This window comes from Ammospiza nelsoni, chromosome 1, assembly GCF_027579445.1.
Source record: "Ammospiza nelsoni isolate bAmmNel1 chromosome 1, bAmmNel1.pri, whole genome shotgun sequence".
NCBI lineage: Eukaryota > Metazoa > Chordata > Aves > Passeriformes > Passerellidae > Ammospiza > Ammospiza nelsoni.
This window is the reverse complement of record NC_080633.1, coordinates 139,749,992-139,766,344: the sequence shown is the minus strand read 5'-3', so window position 1 is coordinate 139,766,344 and position 16,353 is coordinate 139,749,992. Positions and strand designations below refer to the sequence as shown.

Genomic DNA, 16,353 nt, shown 5'->3' with positions numbered 1-16,353 from the left:
TCTTTCCTCCTAGAGCGCCCAATTTGAATGTATTATAGACACTTTAGATACATTTAGAGCATATTATTGTCACATTTACTCCCATTGAGAAAGTCTGCTCTGCTTTAGACCAGCTGTTTCTCTATTCATTCCATACTTTTATCTTATACTGAAATAGAGGATGTTAATTGAATCACCAGCATTTGAACTGAAAATAATTAAAATATCACTGAAAATAATGTACTCTGGTCTTCTATTACTTGTATTTATTCTCAATGGTAAATATAAATATAGATTAATGTCTAAAAATATTGTTTTTAAACACATTTTTAAAAACCCCAAACTAAAGCAGTGATTTCCTAGCATGTCACCTAACTAAAGGTTTAAATTACTATCTAAGTCAGTAATGGAATAACAAAATAATAGAAACATATAAAATGTGCAGTACAACAGTGAAGAAATTGTAATCTTTTAAATTTATAGCAACAAAATAATTTCTGCAATAGATGGAATACACAACTGCATATTGCATGGTGTTGTGATGCTTATATTAACTTCTTAAAACTCAGCTACTGTTTATGGTGCAAAACAGAAATATATCATGAAAATATTCCTGCAAAAACCTCAAAACTAAGCATAAAACACACTTGTTGTAAAAGACACTTTTCCTTCATAAGAGTGCATCATCAGCAAAACAAAGCTGTAACACAAGCAGCTCCTGAGCTAAATGTCAGTGGACATGGGATCTGTAAGAGAGAGCTATGCTCTTTATTTTTATGCTGGACACTGTCCTTGCCTACATTCCTATAGTATGTTGGCAAAATGCTTTATGTAACCCAGTCAAGAAGGAAAACAAAATAGAATTAAATTTTAAAACAATGCAGTCCCTTAATTACAGGTTTATTCTGTTGCCCAGAACCATCCATCCCCCAGTCTCCACAGTGACAGACAAAGTGGAGATGACAAAACTTGTGCAAACAATGAAATATGAGTCTTATGGATGCAACCACCTGCATATTCCACATAATAAATCTTCTTCCAGTGCATTACTGAGGTCTTGTTAAACAAGAGTGAGGACATTCTGACTGCTGCCTGAGGTTAGGTTAGAAATATGCATGTCAGCTACAGCCAGTGCAGATGACTGGATCAGTTACTTTAATTCCAGTTATTTATTAATTAATTTACCATGATTATTAACTGATATTACATAATCCTATCCTTATTCAATGTCTTGCAGACTTTGGAAAGTAAATATTTGCTTCTCTGTGTGACTAAATGGTAAAGATATATTTTTCCTTCTAAGAACAGAATACCCTGAAGTCACCTTGTCTGCTTGAAAAAATCTTCAAAGAAAAATATGCACCTATGGTTCTAATACTAAATACAGGAAAAGGCATATATTTATGTAAACTAATGCTAAAACCAGTTTTTCTCTGCACCTCAAAATACCTTATGAAAAAAATTTTTTTAAGGTAATGTTTTTTCAATCTTTAACTAGAAAATTTACATATTCAAAGCACAGAGAAATGTCGGTTTTTAATATTCTAAAGCAGAAAAAATATCACATAATTTATTATGTATTTTCATTGGTACTTTCTGTACACTTTTATTGCCAAACAAATGAGAAACTCTGTCAATTAATTTACATATTTTATAATTAACACACTATTTTCAAAAATATTAAAGTTGCTGTGACATTTTCCTTGCTAATTCATGATGTTGTTTCAAACTAACAATTGTGTACAAAATCTTTTAAAATTATGGCTTGAATAGATATGCTTGATTTCAAATAATTTCTTTTATAGCAAAGAAAGTAAAAAATGAAAGCTGAAAAACCCCAATATTTTATAGTTTAAAATATTTTTTGTTCTTATAAAATTTCCTTCATTAAACTCTGGTCCCAAAATTTGGCTGCAGATTTATTTCAGCAGAAGAGGAAGTGACTGGTTTTATGATGCACTCCACTTAACTAATCCTTTAAATTCATTGGGAATCAGGGTTCTCTGGCAGTTGATTTTAATAAGATCATTGTAATTAACAACTTTCTTCATTTCCAATACTTTACTTACCATTATATGATATTATTACTTCTTAAATGAAAGCCTAGAATAATTACACACAATATTTATTATTCAATGGACTTTGTAAAGCCATAATATGAATTCCAAATGTGTATGCAAAAGGTCAGAGTAGTTCTTGCTGTGAATATAAGCATCTGTCTGTATTATTTTTGTCTTCCATCTTTCCAGAATTGTTAATATTTATATTTAATTCCAGTAAAATTTTGATTTTTTTTCTGATATGAACAGAAAATCTGTAAGAAAAGCTGAGTTTTTAACTTAAACACATTAAAAAAAAACCAACACTGTGGGGTTTTCAGAAAAATACCAGCTGTCTGCATGGTCACATAGAAAGAGATTAGATTAATTTTCTGTTTGCAAAACTATTTGTGTATTTTACAGTAAAGAATCAATCACACATCTTCAGAAGAACGAGACCACTGTCTCTGAGAAGTATATACTGACAACTAAATCCCTAGTCAGTTACTGCAAATTCCACTAGGTGGAAGCTAGATTTTCTCAGTTTGGCTTTTTGACTTGCTGGTTCCTAGGTTACAATGGTCTCCTTTGCATGGCTGAGGAATAATGAGTTTGCTCACACAGAAAAGGGTCTGTAGTGTGAGGTTTATAGGTTAAGGTACACTCACACTTAGATGCCTACTTCTTTACTTTACTCAAAAATCTAGCTGCTAAATTTTAACACATATATCCCTCCAAAATAGTGTTTGTTGTGTGCTTTTAGTGCAAACAGTACTGCTTCCACACAGTATATTCAGATATTTCACTAGATCTAGTATTTCCCGTGTTGCTGTTCTAAGTCATATTCTGCTGAGCATGCAAGCAGATTAAATCCTGTTAATGCAGTCCAAATGCAAATGGAAAAATATGCCTTCTTAACCAGCTCTTTGAATGCCCCTTGATGACCTTTTAAGAAGCCTGTCTCTCTCCACTGACTATATGGAAGGAAAGCTTGGAATGGTGAAGCAATGTACATAAATTTGTAAAAATTTGGAAGTGGAAGCTTCAGAAGATAGCTCAATAACAATAAAATAAAATCCTTCATATTTTTTTTCAAAATACCTTCATTTGACTTTTCTAGTTTAGAGTTAACCTTTCCAAGTATTCAGAATTTAAATAGCATTTTTGTATTCAAAGCAAAATCCTAACTGATTTCCATTCTACTTCAAAGTACTCAGGTCATTGTTTATGTGATTCTACAAAACAAACATGATGTTTTGGGCAAAAAGAAAGTGAGAAATGCTTAATAAAAAGTCAACATATGACAATTTTAAGTAAAATATGCTGCTTAAGTGGTGAAACTGACCATTACTTTGGAACTATAAAACACAGAGACACAAAGCATGTCATTAACAGTAACATTCAGCTTCATTAACTGCAGGAATATTCTGGCTTGTGCAGTTGCCCAACTCATTCCTCATTCAAAATTTGAAATATATTTAAATTACAACTCTTTGTATGGTCAGTTTGTAAAAAGTGCATAAAAATATGATCTATAAAGCCTCTGATTAAGTAAACAATGTTGAGTGATTTATTAAAAAGTTGTCAGCATTTCCTATATTACAAAACAATAAGCAGTAACATTATGCTATTTTTTGCATATCTCTTTTCTACCCTAAAAGTTTTCAGATATAAACCTGATTTGAGCTGCCTCAAATAGCCATCAGATCAAAAGAAACTGATATAACACCTTGAATTGGTTTAGCTACCAAATTAGAAAGTGAATAAATCATAAGCATAGGCATATTCTCATAGGCAGTTAAAAAATATTAGATATTGTTAGATATATCTTACAGATGGAATTTTTTTGAAGCCTGGATTAAAATATTTCCAAGGATGCAACTGTAATGAAATGTAGTAAAATGTGTTAGTGATCAATAAATTATTTCTTCTGCTAGGAACAAGGTTTTCACATTCAGTTATGAATATGATTTTCCATTAGTTGTCTTTTTGCTATTCTGCAAACAATTATTGTTTGCTACCAAAAATTTAAAATTACCTATAGTTGCTGAAGCTGAAAGAAAACATTAATCATTGTCTCTGTCATACCAGTAATGCATCTGCATATGTTCATTACATCCTGTTCTTAACATCCATAGTGAAATACCAAACTCCTTAGCACATTAGCCTAGATAATCTTAGCATCTGTTCAATTTTTTTCTTAAAACTAATTAACTAACTAAATAAACCCCCAGTATACACCGAGGTGGTATTTTATATCATACTTAATTGTAACTCTATCAGTTTCAAAGCAGCTGCAAAAATACAAACTGAAGAATGGAGGAATCTGATTTCTACTATGCAAATTTTATTGTGTAGGTGAGACTGGTTTTCAGGAGCTAAATTCAGCTCTCAAATTGTTTCTTGCTGACTCTGTACCTGAAAGCTAATTAACTGATATGATCTTTCTTATATCTGTATAAAAGTTCTGTTTTTCTTGAGATAAATCACCCAAAAGTGGAAAGCATTGATATCGTGGCCAAAATATAACATAATATATCACAGCAACATAACTAAAAAATTCCACTACTTCTTAACTAGTGGAAAAAGCAAAATAAAAAAAAAAAAATCTATTCTATGTCATCATATCCTAAAGAAGTATGGGCTTTTTCATGTTTGAAAAAAGGCCATTATTTTTCTCCATTTATTACAATGGCAGTACTTCCAAGCAAAATACTCTCCCTTCACTGGAAGTTACAACAGACAGCACTGAAAGATTGCTAAGTAGATTATAAGTGACACTAATAGACACAATTATTGCATCAATAAAATATTTTTTAACTTCCATTACCCATCAAGACATTATTTAAAAAAAGATTATCTTTCCCCTATTGTACGCAACAACCTTCCTCAACATGTCCTCCCTAAAAAACAGCATTCATCCCTCATTTTAAAATGAGGAAAAATATTTGACTTCTAATGCAGAGATTTTAGAAGTTTGAACACACTCCCAAACTTTTTCAAGGGCTGATGTCTCAGTTTGATGCCACTGGGTTTTGGAATGCAGTGCTATGATGGTTTTGGTAGATAATGAAAATACTGAACTTCTTCAAATGATTATAATATTGGATATTGTTTAGATTTGAATTTTTTTTGTTGGTTTTGCAGGTACTCTACCATCCACTTTGTAATAGAAATTTGAGCACACAACAAAGAAAATCCATATTCTATTTTAAATCTATGTTTGTTCAAATTGGAAATGGATTTAACAGGTATTTTCTCCTCAAAATGTGAAAAGGAAATGGCAAGTAACATAATAATTGGATTTTCTTTTAACTTAAGAAGCAAATGCTAGTTTTCTCATATGATATCTGCATACATGGGAGGGGTTTTGTGCTGAATTTTACAGAATATGTGACTTTTCACAAAGTTAAAATAGCAAGTGGCTATCACTTCCTGTTAAAATAGCAAGTGGCTATCACTTCCTGTTAAGACATCAGTAAAATAAAACTTTAATCTTTTCTTAGAGTTTAAATCTGAAAACACTGATGCTTGAGATTGTCAATGGTCATACAGCTAAAGTCAGAAGAATCTTGAAATGAGCAGACTTCCTATCTTTAAAAGTTTGAGTAACTAGATATTTCCTGCATTTCAAGGCATTCCCACATGTCCAAGAATTTAAATCTTGTAATGTAATATATACAAAATATTTCATCGGCATGTTTTTAAAGCCAGTAATAGCAAAAAGAAACAAACATATATTATGACAGCCAATGTGTACTTACTGTTGTACTTAAATACATATATATAGTATATATCTCTATATTCTGCTGTAAGTTAATTCAAGAACACATGTTGATGTGAAGAATGACATTGCTAAAAAAGACAAAATTCAAAATAAAAACACTATTTATTCAATGTTAATAAAAACTGGAAACAATAGTTTCCTGAGTTGTCACATATGTATTTTATTACATATATATTTGGAAAGAGTTTTTTTCTGAAAGAGAATATTATTAAAATCACCTCAAAATTTCCACTTGTTTCTTCTCTATTTCAAAGCAAGAGTAATGACAACAGCAACTAAAATAAATGAAAAACTGCTCTTACCATGACAGCTGGGCAGGGCTCTGTTCCACCCAGGTCTTCCATCATCTCCCATGATACACGTTAGGGTCGAGTACCCCTGAAGAACATATCCTGCATCACAGTAATATGTGACAGTGGAACCCAGTTTGTAATCCATTCCAAGTCTGGTTCCATTCATTATATTTCCAGGATCAAAACACGACTCACGAAGTTTTGCTGTAGAGGAAACAAGCGTGAATATAATTCTAAATATAATCCAAAATGAATAAATAATAAATATAAATTAAAACAAATAAAAATAATTATAATCTAAATATTTCCTGGAGTTCTCTTGAGGCCTTCTTTGAGTACCCTGTAGAATCTGTTTTTTTTTTTTTTAGGTTTTCCATCAAATGTCTTCTCTACTTCATTCTAACAACTGTACAAATTACTATATCATGTCAGAAACTATGTCTTCTGTCCTTTTTTTAACATAATTCTTATAGTGCTCCATTTTTTTTCAGAATTCATTCTGATCAATGATAAAGTTATGTAGTTAGATTAAGTTAGATACACAGAAATTCTTCCAGTAGATAAGGCACATCCTAGTTTTAAAATCTATGGTGTGAAAACTGGTAAATGGAGGAAACAACATGAACAATTTGTTGCACAATAAGAAGTATGCAAACCAGAATGTCTTCAAAATTAATAAACCTCAGGTGAGTTTCTATATGTATATGATGTGATGGTATACATTTTCACATACATATTTATCCCTCAGTGGATGAAAAAATATAAAAATGTTCCCTAAATGTATCTCATTCTTTTATCATTTATAACTATTTGTTTCAAATTATTGAAATAAATTCAAACATATGCATAGGCTTTTATCTTTGCTTCCCTTTTACTTCTAGAACGTGAATACCAATGTCCAGTAACATATTGAACAAAAATAAATACACAACACTTCTAATTAACAGCATTATTATGCAGAAAGTGAGAATAGTAAAATATTTAGGAAAAAATGCAATTTCCTTTAAGGAAACAAGAGTATTATGTAGAAGCTGGAGTAAAACAGATTATTTTATGTGTGCAGGATGGAATATGGAATAATATATTTTATCAAGTAGAAGATGGAAATTTCAGACTTTAACATTTAAGAGTGTTTTGGAGAAAATCAATACAGAACACTTCTTCATTTTCTACAAGACCAGTGCCAGCTTTCAAATACATCAAAAAATGTTTATTTAGCAGGCATATTTGCACTGTGGAACTTTCTGCTACAGGTAAGTATGGTTGCCAAAAGATTATATCAGTTTTGAACTTCCTGGAAAGCTTTTTAAGAGTTTTATATAAAAAGACACTTTATCTGATTCTGTCAGTACCTAAAATGAAGTTTCTGAGAAATTACAGATAAGAAGGAACAATTATTATTTATTTGACTTTTATACAGTTTGGCCACACATAAACTATTGGTCACTACTAGAGCCAAGTTAATGAACTAAGTACATCCCTTAAGGCCACTTTTATGTTTTAATGGTTCTGAGAGGAGATAAATAAATACATTGTGGTAACATTTGAAAAAGGAAACACAGAATAATTCTTTTGAATTTTCAATTTCAATCTTTCAAAAGCATGTCAAGGTCTCCTAGTGTGTTTAAAAATTTATTATGATTTGCACATATAATCTACAGAGCATGGTTCTGATATGAAAAACAGAGTAACAAATAATAATTACAATACATCTTTTATCATTAAGAACAGCATTAGGTCCTCACATTGATTTATATAGGTAGAAGTACTGTGTAGTCTTAAAATTATTTAACACATATTAAAAAAATTTGGATGGACAATGAAAAGTCAAAAGATGCAATTTACTAGAAAGTCTATAAGATATCACACAGATATTATTAATTATTGAGTAAGCCATTCACACACTCATTTGAGAAGTCTGGCCGGTCATAGGGCAAATTTCAAACTCTTTCAAGTCTAAATTATCATACTTAGGGGGAAAAAAGGAAAAAAAAAGGATAAATTAATTTAGGATTATAACTAATACTTTAGAAAATCAATACAATAACATTTTTCCTGTTATTGAACCAATATTGATATAACTGCATTGATTCATAATTGCTATTGTGAAATCATCATTCTTGAATTTATGACAAAAATAATTCAAAATGTTTCAAAGGTACTCTAGAAGGTACACAGATAAAGTGGATATTAGTCCTAGACGAAAAAAATAAAGAGAGAAAAAATAATCTATTATGTCTGGTGCATAAATCAAAAATTGAGAAAAGAATGATCTGTCATTGCACAAATTACCTCTAGGGAAAAAAATACAGCCCTGTAATTTTCTTTTCCCCAAAATTATAGTTGTGACAGGCTTCTGAAATTGCTGACTAAACAGTAACAATGTCACTACATTAATACAGTTTCTTAACACCAATTCTGAAAAATAAAGCCTGAAATACTAAGTACCTTAAAACTACTTCTGCAAATCTGAAGGAACTGCTAAGTGAACTTGTAGAAGAAGTTAGTAAATATGTTACAATGTATGAAGCACAAATCAAATGAGGCAAAAGAATTCTTCACATGCAGTGAAAAAAAGACCAAGTAAGAAGGCTGTTTCAGCTAATTTATAAGTGCTCCCAGGAGACCGGAGGGAAAGTTGTTCACCACCGACATCATGTTGCTCCAACTGAGGATCACAAGGCATTGATTATCCCTGTAGCCCTTTCCCTTTTTTCCTAACAATATTAGTATCATTAAGTTAAAAACATGTAAAGGCAGTGACAGATATAGCAGAACATCAGAGAAAATGCTGTAATATTACAAAGAATGTTTTTTCAGTAGAGTGTTTTAAAAATTATTTTCTGTAATAAGTAGCCAGGAAATAATTTTTTCCAGTGGGTAGTTCAGATTTGGGTTACAGTAGCATTAAATTCTTGTCTGTTCATACCAGGTGCCAATTCCTTCTGTACATAATAAAATTTTGCAAGGTGCTTCAAAGAAACCAGCATTTACTTCTCTGATAACATTGTCACACCACTGGATCAAGTAAGGCTCAGAAATACAGGCTGAAAACAGTGACAAATGCTGTTTCAATCTCAAGTGCAACAAGGAAGTCTCTGTTGAATATCATAGTGTAATGATGCCAAAATCCTCCTGAAAACCAGTATCTCAGTGTTTGGAAAATGGTATTGGAAGGCAAGAGAAGCAAGTGTTTTGTCCGGAACATGATGACTTACCACTACATCCCTAAGTCTCAAAGGGAATAAAGCCATAATAAACTTCTTGGAGATAATATTACAGACATACCAAACTATAGCAAGCATTCAGTAATCATTCTCCAGAGTACCTGATAGAACTAAAGAGCTTTTCCTCCATTATAATATAGGAATGAAGTGAGGGAGAGAGAATGGCAATAAAACTCAACCACGTGGTTACAGATTAGACCTGGGACATGGGTCAGTCTGAGATTTGGATCTGAAAAATAGGGTCCACCAATGAAGTATAATTTGAGTACCCTTACACTTAAAATATGATTAATGTACATATAGGACACAACTGCATCAGTTACAATTTGCATGAAAAATTTATGTTCATCAAATCAGAAAATATTAGGTTGAAAGTGATGTAGTACAACTCCCATGCAAATCAGGGCCAATTTGATCATGTTACTTAGGCCTTTATACAGTCCAGTTATGATTTTGAAGGATTCCAATGCCATAATCTAAGGGCAAGCACTTTCAACGTTTGACTATCAGAGTGATTAATTTTTTTATTAATATGCAATTGGAATTTCTGTTATGTCAATTTTTCAGTCTATTAGCTCTCAGCTTATCACTATGAGAACCTGAGAAGACTTTGGCTTTGCCTTTTCAACATGCCCTTGCAACACTCCCTCCTGAGGTAGTTGGAGCAAACCCAGTTGGGAAGCTGATGCCAAATGACCAAAGCTGGATCCTACCATATGGTATGGCATCTATATCATATGATGCCATGCCCTGGATATAAATTTTGGGGAAGAAGAAGGAAGGGAGGGACATTTGAAGTTGTGCATTTGTCTTCCCTAGTCATCATTACATGTGATGGAGCCTTGCTTTACTGGAGATGGCTGAACATCTCCCTGCCCATGGGAATGAATTCCTCTGTATATATGCATGGCTCTTGTTTTCTATATTAAACTGCCTTTATCTCAACCCATGAGTTTTCTCACTTTTATTATTTCCCCCATCCTGCTGGAAACTGGAGTGGCCATTTTCCTGGAAAAAGCCCTTTTGTGATTTTTTTCCTGGCAACTCACATTCCCATGTCTCTGGGACTGAGGCTGATATTCTATCTCACTTTCTCATGTTCTCTCCATGTCCAGTTTATCCACTGATTGTCTCTCTCTGTCTTCCCAAGTCTTTACTGCCAATGAGGCAGTGACATTTGATGTGCTCTGTAAAAACCTACAGCATGAGGATCATTTACACAGGACTTCTGGATCTTTGGATAACTGTTCAGTATAAAGGTCATCATAAATCACCTGCAGCATAGCTAATTCCTTCAGGTACTGGATACATCTCCTCATGGGGGCCCATTTGCCTGAATGGATTATAACATCATCTTAAAAAGGATAGCTTTTTCTCATGCCTGGAAGAAATCATCCTCAGAGGCCGAGGGCTTGTACCCCATTTGCAATCATTTTGACAATGTCCCCTTCCCTAGAAAGGGATCCCACGTGCTGGACTTTTCCTTCTAATTCCAGCTTACTGACCCTGTTAACCCAGCATTGGCACAGCCAAGGTGTCTGTTCACTGTATGGTGACTGACTTGTTTATGACTTCTTCCTCTTACTCCTCCTCTTGTTATGGCCCTTTGGAGTAGCCCTCTTCATCCAGTTCCTCCTCCTTTTCCTTCTTAGGAAGAGTTTCTTTCCTTACCAAACAAGCTAATGTTTGCAATATTTCTGTTTGTGTGTAGGGGTGACTGATACCAGCACAGGCTGTTCCTCTGGTTCAGTTGCAAGGCCTACCATGGAGGAGCCAGAGCTCCCATTGTTTTGTGGTCAGATCCAGAGGCCTCTTCTGCTTGAGGACAGTCAATTATGTTTAGTAGGGCTTGGTAGGCCTGGGCCAGGTCCCAGCACATTGCAATGATTTATGTCTCTCTGGAATTGCTAGTGTGACAAGATACTTTCCTCAAATATTTTAGTAGTTTTTGGGCATTCTACACTTGTTTGGGGCTGAACTACCAAAACATTGGAGGTGGACAATGTCCTTGGTACTTGCCCACCCTTTCCCAGGCACTCTGTTGTGACGGTGTTCACAGGGGTTTTCAGGTGAGGGAAGAGACAAGAATGTTGACTCCGTGTTCAGAAAGCTTGATTTATTATATTATGATCTATATTACATTGAAAATATACTAAAAATAATAGAAGGAAAAGTTTCATCTCAGAAGGCCAGCTAAGCTAAGAATAGAAAGGAATGAATAATAAAGTTTTGTGTCTCGGACAGAGAGTCCAAGCAAACTGGGCTGTGGTTGGCCATTAATTGTAAACATCCAAGATGGGCCAATCACAGATGCACCTGTTGCATTCCACAGCAGCAGATAACCATTGTTTACATTTGTTCCTGAAGCCTCTCAGCTTCTCAGGAAGAAAACCCCTAAGAAAGGATTTTTAATGAAAGGATGTCTGCGACACTCTGTAGCTTGTAACAATCCAGCTTCAGGGCAGAACCCTGGGCAGTATCCCTAAATAATTGTTTAACCTCAAGCAAAACCTGAAACACATGCAGGAGACATAGCAATATGAATACACTGGTTTGAACATCTCAAGGATATTCAAAATTCTCAAGAGCTGTTGAAATTGGCCTGGAGGAGAATGAAAAGGTGAAAGTGAAAGAAAAGGTGAAGGAATGTGCTCCTCCTCATCTGCCCCATAGATTGGGTCTCTGATGAGAAAAGGTAAAAGGTGTGATTGTTAGTAGTTTTCAAGAGGTGGTTCCCTAAAACTACATATGTGACAACCATACTGAGCAAAAATACAAGATTAGTCTCACAAACAGGAAATATTTTATCTTGAACCAGTGTTACACAGTCCATCAAAATTATATCCTTAATCCACGCCCCAGAGGTAACAAAAGAAGAACACAGAGAGAAAGTAATACATAACCCAATTCTCAGAACAAGCACAACAACTCTGACTCCAAATAAATCAACATTGTGATTTTGATAGACCAGTGACTATTGAATTATTATAATGGATGACTAAAACAAATTTTCTTAAACACACTCTGGTCAGACCTGCAGTCAGCCTGCCAAAAGGACTGTTGAGTTTTAGCCCATTCAGCAACTAAGGACCATGCAGCTACTCATTTCGTGGGATCCACAGTGGTATGGAGAGAGAACTGGAAAGATTAAATTGAGATGATTTGTAGATTGAAATAAGAATGGTTTAATAGTTTAAATAAAATGTAATAATAATAACAATAATAGAAAAAAATAATAAATTATAATGGAAGGAAAATTTAAACAAAGAGACAGACATAAAACCTCAGAAAAACAAGTAGTGTAAATGCAAAACAATTGCCTATGACCAACTGACTGATGCCCAGCCAGCACCTAAGTAGGCTCTCTCAGGCCAGAATATCATGTTGGAAAGGTGGGGCCAGGTGCTGTGGCTGTGTTCCCTCCCAGCTTCTTCTGCTTCCCCAGACCCCTCACCAGAAAAGAAGCATGAGAAGATACTGTCTCCCTAATAAATATCTTTCACACTTAGATTGGTGGAAAGGAGAAGCACTTTGATTCCACGACACAAGACTTCATTCAACAGTACAGAAGAAAAATATTGGACTCTTTAAAAATAATTTATTTTCTTGTTCTTCAGAAGTTCTGTGATCTCGCTCTAGCACTTCTATCTGCATTTATTATTTTTCAATTTAGTAGAAGAAATATATGTAAGTGAACTGAAACATCATACATCTGGGCCTACCATCAATATGGTTGAGACCTACTTTTAACTTTTCAGGACTAGCTCATACTGTGGAGACAACTTTCTTGACATCTCTAGGATCCAATGACTGTAGGAAAGCATAAGGAGGCTTCATGGGCTTTATGAAGCACTAAATACATTATTCTTTCCCTTCTATACCTTTGAAATTACTAACGGCTCTCAGAATAAATGGAGAAGAAAATAAGACCAAGGAGGTCTATACCACCCTTATTTTCTTTCTGATTGTCTTTACAGAATATTTTCATATTCATTTAATAGCAAATATTTCTGTTTCTCAAGCCATGCAGAGGCAGTTATGGAAGTTCATGTTGATTATATATTTTGAAAGTCTACATTTTCTTGTTTACTGCGCTATGACCTCAGGCAGCTCTGAGACAGGTGGACAGCTCTGCTGTGGTCTATCATATAAAGGTCTAGCCAAAATAGTGTTTTATTTTCAATATTGGACTCTTAGATTCTTGCATGTAATTTCATCTGACAGGACCTTAAATGCACCTAAATCAACATGACCTTTTATGTAAAATAAAAAAAAAAGAATTAAATTCTACATTATATATATATATGTATATGTCGTTAAGTTATGCCACTGCAACATTCTTTTTTGAAACCTGTATACTGCTGTTTCCTATTTTTTCACAGAATCACAGACTCATAGAATAATTTATGTTGCAAGGGTCCTTAAAGATCATCTAGGTCCAAACGCTCCTGCCATTAGCCAGGAAGACCAGGTTGTTCAGAGCTTCCACTAGACCAGGTTGCTCAGAGCTGCGTCCATCCTGGTTTTTAAAACCTCCAGGGACTGGGTGTGTACAATCTCTCTGGGCAACTTCTTCCAGTGCCTCACCACCCTCACAATAAGGAATTTCTTCTTAATATCTAATCTAAATCTGCCCTTCTTCAGCTTAAGGCTATTCCTCCTTGTCCTATCACTACATGCCCTCATGAAAAGTGCCTGCCCAGCCTTCTTGTAAGCCTGCTTCAAACACTGAAAGGAATCATGCATTCAACATTACAGGTAAATGAAGTCACACCAGAAACTTTATTTTAATTTAGCAATCTTATAACATTGTACTTGTATGAATTGAGTATTCACATTATCATATTCTCAGGCAAAACAAAAACATTACCAGGCATAAAATTATGAGAATTTAAACCAAAATTTGCACTCATGCATTGAATGGTGTAAATATAGAGAAAAATAATTTTATTTACCTTTGTATTCCAGATGGAATCCAGTAAAACTAACAGATCCATCACTCCGAAAAGCCAGATGCATGGTATTTGAACTGCTCTCTATCCTCTCTGGCAGTTTGCTGTCTTGAAAGCTCCCAATCAGTGGGCTGTTACTGTCTGGCCCATCATAGATATAAAGAAAATCATAATTTGGTTCTATACTGAAGCTAGAAAACAAAAAAGAGAAATATCAGATGGAATATGCTTTGCCTAACATTTTCACTCTTATTAGCTTAAATTTGAAATTTACTGCCATTGTTTTAATAAAAGGAAAAAAATCTATCCACTGTCAGAAAAAAAAAATGGTTGGTAGAAGTGTTTTATTAGCAAACACAGAAATATTCAATCTTTTGGTTCACACCTTAGAAACAATAACTTCCTGCTAGCCAGAAAAAAGAAAAGCTTTTTAAATAGATAAAAATAATAACATATTCCTAAAGGTTTAGAAAAATAAACAACCTAGATCTATTGGAACCTATGGCAGAAATGCTTTATGATACAATGCACTCAGCTTTCAGCCAGGTTAAAGACTTTCAAACAGCCAGAGGATGATCTTCCCATATCTCTTAGAGCAAGAAGCATTTTGCCTATGATCAGTTTAAATAAAAAAGATCAAATATTGAAGCTTCCCATTTTCTTCTGGACTACATTATTAACTACATTTGATAACTTAGTTAGTTAAATTCAAACTTAATTTTAGTTAAGGGCAGAGAGTTAACTAATTTTACTTATAAGATTGTCCCTGTAGAAAAAGAAAGTTTTCTATAAAGGTAATTAGTAAGAGAATGAAAATCCAGACTAGGTCTCAACTTGACAGTAGGCCCTCACTGAAATAAATGTAGGCATTGAAGACCTGATAGAGCTCCCCTACTAACTTTAGGATTATTTAAAATATATTTCCTTATAAAAGAAATGTGAAAGTAAAAAGTCAACAGCTTCGATTATTTAAGTGCCATAGTTCATCTTGAGTTTAAAAGGATTAGCTGGAGTAAGTTCCACTCAAAAGACCATTTAACAGACTTAGTGGAGTATGCAGTGTTTCACACTCTAGGTCAGTCTGTGCGTCACAAATGAGGCAATAAAAGATGCAATCTTCTTTGACCAAGATTAAGCTTCTGAATTTCTATCAAAGATTCATAGCAACAGACTATATATTGAGATTTTTTTTTAACTTGGTATTTGGGATCTACAAACTGTTCATAGTATCTGGATTCACACTGCAAAACATTTTTTTACTCTAAGATGGAGGATCTCATATCTAAATGTAGAATATAAAAAGCAGAATACTCTTAAATATATTGAGCTCATGATATTAGGCCAAACCAACAAAGTGCTAGTACACAATAGAAAGTTTCCTACCAACTTACAACTTTCTGAAATCACCGACAAAATAATTATACTGTTAATTGAGTATGGATTTTAGGATGGATTTACAAAAACACAAACTATGTTATTGACCACCAAGAACAGACTATATGAGCTACCTGTCTAAAGAAGTCATCACATTAATTCTGGTCAGAACAATATAGACACTAATATAGAACACCCAGCATAAGAAGAACTTAAATTTGATGGGACATCATAAGTATCATTTTTACCTTTTCTGTGACATATTTCCTAGTTAGGATGCATAATTTTCACACATAATAGATATATTAATTTACATCATGTGTTACAAACAATGCAGAGAGCAGAAGTTCCTTTGTGAATTCTATTAAACTCAATTTAGTCTTCTATTGTGATAAAAGGCTAGAACAATTCTATTTAATAGCCAGAACATCAGGAAGTATCTTGAGTGTCCTGAAATTATATGGACTAATAAAACTAAATTTAAAGACTACTTTTGAAATTTTGCCTAAATAGCAGCTGTCACATACAAGCAGATGAATCAATAGTTTTCATCATTAAAGACCATCCTGGTTTGAAGATGTTTCAGTGAGTTACTCCATGCCACCTTCTCAGGAACTGAATCTCAGTTAAATTAAGCACCATCTTCTTCAACATTAGCCAGTGTAAACAGGATGCTTTTAAGGAAACAGCAATGAGTTTCCA

The 16,353-nt window shown here is 33.7% G+C and overlaps 1 protein-coding gene across 3 annotated transcripts in view; it reads right to left on the bottom strand.

The window, feature by feature from the left end:
* Positions 1 to 16,353, bottom strand: part of CSMD3 (CUB and Sushi multiple domains 3) — a 581,587-nt gene that overhangs the window by 156,637 nt on the left and 408,597 nt on the right. For all 3 annotated transcript variants that reach the window (XM_059467476.1, XM_059467484.1, XM_059467493.1), the window contains 2 exons: positions 14,281 to 14,468; positions 6,108 to 6,302 (listed from right to left, as the gene is read on the bottom strand). In XM_059467476.1, the coding sequence (XP_059323459.1) occupies positions 6,108 to 6,302; positions 14,281 to 14,468 (383 nt within the window). The remainder of the gene's footprint in view (positions 1 to 6,107; positions 6,303 to 14,280; positions 14,469 to 16,353) is intronic.